At 60.7% G+C, this 10,000-nt stretch overlaps 1 protein-coding gene across 1 annotated transcript in view; it reads right to left on the bottom strand.

Moving 5' to 3' along the window:
• Window positions 1–10,000, bottom strand: part of gmpr (guanosine monophosphate reductase) — a gene marked incomplete at its 5' end in the record, with an annotated part of 27,589 nt that extends 17,589 nt beyond the window's left edge. Inside the window, 1 exon segment of the mRNA XM_055876637.1 lies at window positions 9,932–10,000. Coding sequence (XP_055732612.1) covers window positions 9,932–10,000 — 69 coding nt within the window.

Here is a 10,000-nt window from a genome sequence, read left to right as displayed (position 1 = left end):
TCAAACCCGGTGGCTGTCCAGAGAGACAGTAGAATACTACAGCAGAGAATAGAAGAGCTGCCTGGCCGCAGGCACTGAATGAATGAACACTGAACAGATGGGCGGAAAAAAAATGTGTACTCCCATGTTACACTCCAGTGTGTCTAGTACTCTACAGCAGATATGCATCCTATCAAGCCTGTTGACCCTTGGATGTGTGTATTAAATGGTGTGTGTGTGTGTGTGTCTGGAAGTGTTTAACTATTCTTGTGTTGACCAGAAGTCCCCATAAGAATAGTAAACAAACAAACATTTGACCAACTGGGGACATTTTGTTGGTCCCCACAAGGTCAAATGTTATTTTTAGGAGGTTTAAGGTTAAGTTTAGAATTAGTATTAGGGTTAGGGTTAGGGTTAGGGTTAGAATTACGTTAAGGGTTCAGGGTTAGGAGCTAGGGTTAGGTTTAGGGTAAAGGTTAAGGTTAGGGTTAGGGTTAGAGTACGGGTTAGGGAAAATAGGACTTTGAATGGGACTGAATTGTGTCCCCACAAGGTTAGCTGTACAAGACTGCGTGTGTGTGTGTGTGTTTATCTCTTTGTGTTATGCCAGTAGGCCCTCTGCATGTGGAAAATGCTCTCATTGACATTTAGCACATAGAGCTCTGCAGGACTATTTTTAAACAGATTTTCCAAGAAGCGTCCTCCTGTCTCATGTTGCCCCCTACATTGACACACAGTAAACCCTGATGCCAAACTACATGGTTAGTGTCTGGGTTTAGTTTAGGAGCCAAAAGCAAGGTAAGAGCTGACGTGCCATAGGCCTAGCCTGGGCTACTGGCTCATGTCTTGACATGACTGTATGCTTCTACACAGCAGGCCTAAAACAAACCCTTGTCTCTGTCCCCCAAGGTCACCGACTCCCCTAAGTCCCTCCCTCTATTCTTGTTCAGAATTCTATCATGCACACATACACAACTCATTAATATATTTATACTGAGTACCCTTGATCTAAATTACTCTCAAATGAATCAAGTAGTCTGACATGTCCTCCTTATTCAGATAAATTAACCAGTTGTAGTTACAGATCAATAACATCAATACCAGCCACTACAAATAGGTAATAAGATTTTCCCTTGTAATAATGCCAAGGACATATTACAACACAAAGCAAACCCAGAGGAACACAACTTACCCCCAGTCCCCTACCCCCATTCCCCATTCCCTGACCTCCTGTCCCCTACCCCCAGTCCCCTACCCCCATTCCCCATTCCCCTACCTCCTGTCCCCTACCTCCTGTCCCCTACCCTCAGTCTCCTACCCCCATTCCCCCTTCCCCTACCGCCTGTCCCCTTACCCCCAGTCCCCTACCCCCATTCCCACTTCCCCTACCTCCTGTCCCCTACTCCCAGTCCCCATTCCCCTAACTCCTGTCCCCTACCCCCAGTCCCCTACCCCCATTCCCCATTCCCATAACTCCTGTCCCCTACCCCCATTCCCCATTCCCCTACCTCCTGTCCCCTACCTCCAGTCCCCTACCCCCATTCCCCATTCCCCTACATCCTGTCCCCTACCTCCAGTCCTCTACCCCCAGTCCCCTACCACCATTCCCCATTCCCCTACCTCCTGTCCCCTACCTCAAGTCCCCTACCCCCATTCCCCATTCCCCTACATCCTGTCCCCTACCTCCAGTCCTCTACCCCCAGTCCCCTACCCCCAATCCCCATTCCCCTACCTCCTGTCCCCTACCCCCAGTACCCTACCCCCATTCCCCATTCCCCTACCTCCTGTCCCCTACCGCCAGTCCCCTACCCCCAGTCCCCTACCCCCATTCCCCATTCCCCTACCCCCAGTCCCCTGCCCCCATTCCCCATTCCCCTACCTCCTGTCCCCTACCGCCAGTCCCTACCCCCATTCCCCTACCCCCATTCCCCATTCCCCTACCTCCTGTCCCCTACCGCCAGTCCCCTACCCCCATTCCCCATTCCCCTACCTCCTGTCTCCTACCTCCAGTCCCCTACCCCCAGTCCCCTACCCCCATTCCCCATTCCCCTACCTCCTGTCTCCTACCCCCAGTCCCCTACCCCCATTCCCCAGTCCCCTATCCCCATTCCCCATTCCCCTACCTCCTGTCTCCTACCTCCAGTCCCCTACCCCCAGTCCCCTACCCCCATTCCCCAGTCCCCTATCCCCATTCCCCATTCCCCTACCTCCTGTCTCCTACCTCCAGTCCCCTACCCCCAGTCCCCTACCCCCATTCCCCATTCCCTGACCTCCTGTCCCCTACCTCCTGTCCCCTACCCCCAGTCCCTACCCCCATTCCCCATTCCCCTACCTCCTGTCCCCTACCTCCTGTCCCCTACCCTCAGTCTCCTACCCCCATTCCCCATTCCCCTACCTCCTGTTCCCTTACCCCCAGTCCCCTATACCCATTCCCCATACCCCTACCTCCTGTCCCCTTACCCCCAGTCCCCTTACCCTCAGTCTCCTACCCCCATTCCCACTTCCCCTACCTCCTGTCCCCTACCCCAGTCCCCTACCCCCATTCCCCATTCCCCTAACTCCTGTCCCCTACCCCCATTCCCCATTCCCCATTCCCCTACCTCCTGTCTCCTACCTCCAGTCCCCTACCCCCAGTCCCCTACCCCCATTCCCCATTCCCTGACCTCCTGTCCCCTACCTCCTGTCCCCTACTTCCAGTCCCTACCCCCATTCCCCATTCCCCTACCTCCTGTCCCCTACCCTCAGTCTCCTACCCCCATTCCCCATTCCCCTACCTCCTGTTCCCTTACCCCCAGTCCCCTATACCCATTCCCCATACCCCTACCTCCTGTCCCCTTACCCCCAGTCCCCTTACCCTCAGTCTCCTACCCCCATTCCCACTTCCCCTACCTCCTGTCCCCTACCCCAGTCCCCTACCCCCATTCCCCTAACTCCTGTCCCCTACCCCCATTCCCCATTCCCCATTCCCCTACCTCCTGTCCCCTACCTCCAGTCCCCTACCCCCATTCCCCATTCCCCTACATCCTGTCCCCTACCTCCAGTCCCCTACCCCCAGTCCCCTACCCCCATTCCCCATTCCCCTACCCCCAGTCCCCTACCCCCATTCCCCATTCCCCTACCTCCTGTCTCCTACCTCCAGTCCCCTACCCCCAGTCCCCTACACCCATTCCCCATTCCCCTACCTCCTGTCCCCTAGCCCCAGTCCCCTACCCCCATTCCCCATTCCCCTACCTCCTGTCCCCTACCCCCAGTCCCCTACCCCCATTCCCCATTCCCCTACCTCCTGTCCCCTACCGCCAGTCCCCTACCCCCAGTCCCCTACCCCCATTCCCCATTCCCCTACCCCCAGTCCCCTACCCCCATTCCCCATTCCCCTACCTCCTGTCTCCTACCTCCAGTCCCCTACCCCCAGTCCCCTACACCCATTCCCCATTCCCCTACCTCCTGTCCCCTACCTCCAGTCCCCTACTTCCGGTCCCCTACCCCCAGTCCCCTACCCCCAGTTCCATACCCCAGTCCCCTACCCCCAGTCCCATACATCCAGTCCCCTACCTCCAGTCCCCTACCCACAGTCCTCTACCTCCAGTCCCCTACCCCCAGTCCCATATCCCCAGTCACCTACCCCCAATCCCCTACCCCCAGTCCCCTACCTCCAGTCCTCTACCCCCAGTCCCCAGTCCCCTACCCCCATTCCCCATTCCCCTACCTCCTGTCCCCTACCTCCAGCCCCCTACCCCATCCCCTACCTCCTGTCCCCTACCTACAGTCCCCTACCCCCATTTCCTTACCCCCATTCCCCTACCTCCTGTCCCGTACCCCCAAAACCCTACCCCCAGTCCCCTACCCCCATTCCCCATTCCCCTACCTCCTGTCCCCTACCCGCAATCCCCTACCCCCAGTCCCCTACCCCCATTCCCCATTCCCCTACCTCCTGTCCCCTACCTCCAGTCCCCTACCCCCAGTCCCCTACCCCCATTCCCCATTCCCCTACCTCCTGTCCCCTACCCCCAGTCCCCTACCCCCATTCCCCATTCCCCTAACTCCTGTCCCCTACCCCCATTCCCCTACCTCCTGTCCCCTACCTCCAGTCCCCTACCCCCATTCCCCATTCCCCTACATCCTGTCCCCTACCTCCAGTCCTCTACCCCCAGTCCCCTACCCCCATTCCCCATTCCCCTACCTCCTGTCCCCTACCCCCAGTACCCTACCCCCATTCCCCATTCCCCTACCTCCTGTCCCCTACCGCCAGTCCCCTACCCCCAGTCCCCTACCCCCATTCCCCATTCCCCTACCCCCAGTCCCCTACCCCCATTCCCCATTCCCCTACCTCCTGTCCCCTACCGCCAGTCCCTACCCCCATTCCCCTACCCCCATTCCCCATTCCCCTACCTCCTGTCCCCTACCGCCAGTCCCCTACCCCCATTCCCCATTCCCCTACCTCCTGTCTCCTACCTCCAGTCCCCTACCCCCAGTCCCCTACCCCCATTCCCCATTCCCCTACCTCCTGTCTCCTACCCCCAGTCCCCTACCCCCATTCCCCAGTCCCCTATCCCCATTCCCCATTCCCCTACCTCCAGTCCCCTACCTCCAGTCCCCTACCCCCAGTCCCCTACCCCCATTCCCCAGTCCCCTATCCCCATTCCCCATTCCCCTACCTCCTGTCTCCTACCTCCAGTCCCCTACCCCCAGTCCCCTACCCCCATTCCCCATTCCCTGACCTCCTGTCCCCTACCTCCTGTCCCCTACCCCCAGTCCCTACCCCCATTCCCCATTCCCCTACCTCCTGTCCCCTACCTCCTGTCCCCTACCCTCAGTCTCCTACCCCCATTCCCCATTCCCCTACCTCCTGTTCCCTTACCCCCAGTCCCCTATACCCATTCCCCATACCCCTACCTCCTGTCCCCTTACCCCCAGTCCCCTTACCCTCAGTCTCCTACCCCCATTCCCACATCCCCTACCTCCTGTCCCCTACCCCAGTCCCCTACCCCCATTCCCCATTCCCCTAACTCCTGTCCCCTACCCCCATTCCCCATTCCCCTACCTCCTGTCCCCTACCTCCAGTCCCCTACCCCCATTCCCCATTCCCCTACCTCCTGTCCCCTACCTCCAGTCCTCTACCCCCAGTCCCCTACCACCATTCCCCATTCCCCTACCTCCTGTCCCCTAGCCCCAGTCCCCTACCCCCATTCCCCATTCCCCTACCTCCTGTCCCCTACCCCCAGTCCCCTACCCCCATTCCCCATTCCCCTACCCCCAGTCCCCTACCCCCATTCCCCATTCCCCTACCTCCTGTCTCCTACCTCCAGTCCCCTACCCCCAGTCCCCTACACCCATTCCCCATTCCCCTACCTCCTGTCCCCTACCTCCAGTCCCCTACTTCCAGTCCCCTACCCCCAGTCCCCTACCCCCAGTTCCATACCCCAGTCCCCTACCCCCAGTCCCATACATCCAGTCCCCTACCTCCAGTCCCCTACCCACAGTCCTCTACCTCCAGTCCCCTACCCCCAGTCCCATATCCCCAGTCCCCTACCCCCAATCCCCTACCCCCAGTCCCCTATCTCCAGTCCTCTACCCCCAGTCCCCAGTCCCCTACCCCCATTCCCCATTCCCCTACCTCCTGTCCCCTACCTCAAATCCCCTACCCCCAGTCCCCTACCTCCAGTCCTCTACCCCCAGTCCCCAGTCCCCTACCCCCATTCCCCATTCCCCTACCTCCTGTCCCCTACCTCCAGCCCCCTACCCCATCCCCTACCTCCTGTCCCCTACCTACAGTCCCCTACCCCCATTTCCTTACCCCCATTCCCCTACCTCCTGTCCCGTACCCCCAAATCCCTACCCCCAGTCCCCTACCCCCATTCCCCATTCCCCTACCTCCTGTCCCCTACCCGCAATCCCCTACCCCCAGTCCCCTACCCCCCATTCCCCATTCCCTGACCTCCTATCCCCTACCTCCTGTCCCCTACCCCCAGTCCCTACCCCCATTCCCCATTCCCCTACCTCCTGTCCCCTACCTCCTGTCCCCTACCCTCAGTCTCCTACCCCCATTCCCCATTCCCCTACCTCCTGTTCCCTTACCCCCCAGTCCCCTATACCCATTCCCCATACCCCTACCTCCTGTCCCCTTACCCCCAGTCCCCTTACCCTCAGTCTCCTACCCCCATTCCCACTTCCCCTACCTCCTGTCCCCTACCCCAGTCCCCTACCCCCCATTCCCCATTCCCCTAACTCCTGTCCCCTACCCCCATTCCCCATTCCCCTACCTCCTGTCCCCTACCTCCAGTCCCCTACCCCCATTCCCCATTCCCCCACCTCCTGTCCTCTACCTCCAGTCCTCTACCCCCAGTCCCCTACCACCATTCCCCATTCCCCTACCTCCTGTCCCCTAGCCCCAGTCCCCTACCCCCATTCCCCATTCCCCTACCTCCTGTCCCCTACCCCCAGTCCCCTACCCCCATTCCCCATTCCCCTACCTCCAGTCCCCTACTTCCAGTCCCCTACCCCCAGTCCCCTACCCCCAGTTCCATACCCCAGTCCCCTACCCCCAGTCCCATACATCCAGTCCCCTACCTCCAGTCCCCTACCCACAGTCCTCTACCTCCAGTCCCCTACCCCCAGTCCCATATCCCCAGTCCCCTACCCCCAATCCCCTACCCCCAGTCCCCTACCTCCAGTCCTCTACCCCCAGTCCCCAGTCCCCTACCCCCATTCCCCATTCCCCTACCTCCTGTCCCCTACCTCCAATCCCCTACCCCCAGTCCCCTACCTCCAGTCCTCTACCCCCAGTCCCCAGTCCCCTACCCCCATTCCCCATTCCCCTACCTCCTGTCCCCTACCTACAGTCCCCTACCCCCATTTCCTTACCCCCATTCCCCTACCTCCTGTCCCGTACCCCCAAATCCCTACCCCCAGTCCCCTACCCCCATTCCCCATTCCCCTACCTCCTGTCCCCTACCCGCAATCCCCTACCCCCAGTCCCCTACCCCATTCCCCATTCCCCTACCTCCTGTCCCCTACCTCCAGTCCCTTACCCCCAGTCCCCTACCCCCATTCCCCATTCCCCTACCTCCTGTCCCCTACCTCCAGTCCCCTACCCCCAGTCCCCTACATCCAGTCCCTTACCCCCAGTCTCCTACCCCCAGTCCCCTACCCCCAGTTCCATACCTCCAGTTCCATACCTCCAGTCCCATACCTCCAGTCCCCTACCAACCCCCAGTCCCATACCTGCAGTCCCCTACCCCCCTTCCCCTACCCCCAGTCCCCTACACCCATTCCCCATTCCCCTACCTCCAGTCCCCTACCCCGAGTCCCCTACCCCCAGTTCCATACCCCAGTCCCCTACCTCCAGTCCCCTACCCCCAGTCCCCTACCCCCATTCCCCATTCCCCTACCTCCTGTCCCCTACCGCCAGTCCCTACCCCCATTCCCCTACCCCCATTCCCCTACCTCCTGTCCCCTACCGCCAGTCCCCTACCCCCATTCCCCATTCCCCATTCCCCTACCTCCTGTCTCCTACCTCCAGTCCCCTACCCCCAGTCCCCTACCCCCCATTCCCCATTCCCCTACCTCCTGTCTCCTACCCCCAGTCCCCTACCCCCATTCCCCAGTCCCCTATCCCCATTCCCCATTCCCCTACCTCCTGTCTCCTACCTCCAGTCCCCTACCCCCAGTCCCCTACCCCCATTCCCCATTCCCTGACCTCCTGTCCCCTACCTCCTGTCCCCTACCCCCAGTCCCTACCCCCATTCCCCATTCCCCTACCTCCTGTCCCCTACCTCCTGTCCCCTACCCTCAGTCTCCTACCCCCATTCCCCATTCCCCTACCTCCTGTTCCCTTACCCCCAGTCCCCTATACCCATTCCCCATACCCCTACCTCCTGTCCCCTTACCCCCAGTCCCCTTACCCTCAGTCTCCTACCCCCATTCCCACTTCCCCTACCTCCTGTCCCCTACCCCAGTCCCCTACCCCCATTCCCCATTCCCCTAACTCCTGTCCCCTACCCCCATTCCCCATTCCCCTACCTCCTGTCCCCTACCTCCAGTCCCCTACCCCCATTCCCCATTCCCCTACCCCCAGTCCCCTACCCCCATTCCCCATTCCCCTAACTCCTGTCCCCTACCCCCATTCCCCATTCCCCTACATCCTGTCCCCTACCTCCAGTCCTCTACCCCCAGTCCCCTACCACCATTCCCCATTCCCCTACCTCCTGTCCCCTAGCCCCAGTCCCCTACCCCCATTCCCCATTCCCCTACCTCCTGTCCCCTAGCCCCAGTCCCCTACCCCCATTCCCCATTCCCCTACCCCCAGTCCCCTACCCCCAGTCCCCTACCCCCATTCCCCATTCCCCTACCCCCAGTCCCCTACCCCCATTCCCCATTCCCCTACCTCCTGTCTCCTACCTCCAGTCCCCTACCCCCAGTCCCCTACACCCATTCCCCATTCCCCTACCTCCTGTCCCCTACCTCCAGTCCCCTACTTCCAGTCCCCTACCCCCAGTCCCCTACCCCCAGTTCCATACCCCAGTACCCTACCCCCAGTCCCATACATCCAGTCCCCTACCTCCAGTCCCCTACCCACAGTCCTATACCTCCAGTCCCTAACCCCAAGTCCCATATCCCCAGTCCCCTACCCCCAATCCCCTACCTCCAGTCCCCTACCTCCAGTCCTCTACCCCCAGTCCCCAGTCCCCTACCCCCATTCCCCATTCCCCTACCTCCTGTCCCCTACCTACAGTCCCCTACCCCCATTTCCTTACCCCCATTCCCCTACCTCCTGTCCCGTACCCCCAACCCCTACCCCCAGTCCCCTACCCCCATTCCCCAATCCCCTACCTCCTGTCCCCTACCCGCAATCCCCTACCCCCAGTCCCCTACCCCATTCCCCATTCCCCTACCTCCTGTCCCCTACCTCCAGTCCCCTACCCCCCAGTCCCCTACCCCCATTCCCCATTCCCCTACCTCCTGTCCCCTACCCCCAGTCCCCTTACCCCCAGTCCCCTACCCCCAGTCCCCTACCTCCAGTCCCCTACCCCCAGTCCCCTACATCCAGTCCCTTACCCCCAGTCTCCTACCCCCAGTCCCCTACCCCCAGTTCCATACCTCCAGTTCCATACCTCCAGTCCCATACCTTCAGTCCCCTACCAACCCCCAGTCCCATACCTGCAGTCCCCTACCCCCATTCCCCTACCCCCAGTCCCCTACACCCATTCCCCATTCCCCTACCTCCAGTCCCCTACCCCCAGTCCCCTACCTCCAGTTCCATACCCCAGTCCCCTACCCCCAGTCCCATACATCCAGTCCCCTACCTCCAGTCCCATACCTCCAGTCCCCTACCCCACAGTCCCCTACCTCCAGTCCCCTACCCCCAGTCCCATACCTCCAGTCCCCTACCCCCAGTCCCATACCAACCCCCAGTCCCATACATCCAGTCCCCTACCTCCAGTCCCCTACCCACAGTCCCCTACCTCCAGTCCCCTACCCACAGTCCCCTACCTCCAGTCCCCTACCTCCAGTTCCATACCCCAGTCCCCTACCCCCAGTCCCATACATCCAGTCCCCTACCTCCAGTCCCATACCTCCAGTCCCCTACCCACAGTCCCCTACCTCCAGTCCCCTACCCCCAGTCCCATACCTCCAGTCCCCTACCCCCAGTCCCATACCAACCCCCAGTCCCATACATCCAGTCCCCTACCTCCAGTCCCCTACCCACAGTCCCCTACCTCCAGTCCCCTACCCCCAGTTCCATACCCCAGTCCCCTACCCCCAGTCCCATACCTCCAGTCCCCTACCCACAGCCCCATACCTCCAGTCCCCTACCCCCAGTCCCATACCTCCAGTCCCTTACCCCCAGTCCCATACCTCCAGTCCCCTACCAACCAGAAGTCCCATACCTCCAGTCCCATACCCCCAGTCCCATACCCCCAGTCCCCCATTCCCCAGCCCCCTCCAGGCCTACCTCTGACCTGCTCTTCAGACTGCTCCTCTTGGGTCTGAATAGGACATCCTTAAAGTCCAGTTTGAGGTC

Source organism: Salvelinus fontinalis, chromosome 22 (assembly GCF_029448725.1).
Source record: "Salvelinus fontinalis isolate EN_2023a chromosome 22, ASM2944872v1, whole genome shotgun sequence".
NCBI lineage: Eukaryota > Metazoa > Chordata > Actinopteri > Salmoniformes > Salmonidae > Salvelinus > Salvelinus fontinalis.
Note: the sequence above shows the minus strand (reverse complement) of the source record. Positions and strands in the feature narration are given on the sequence as shown.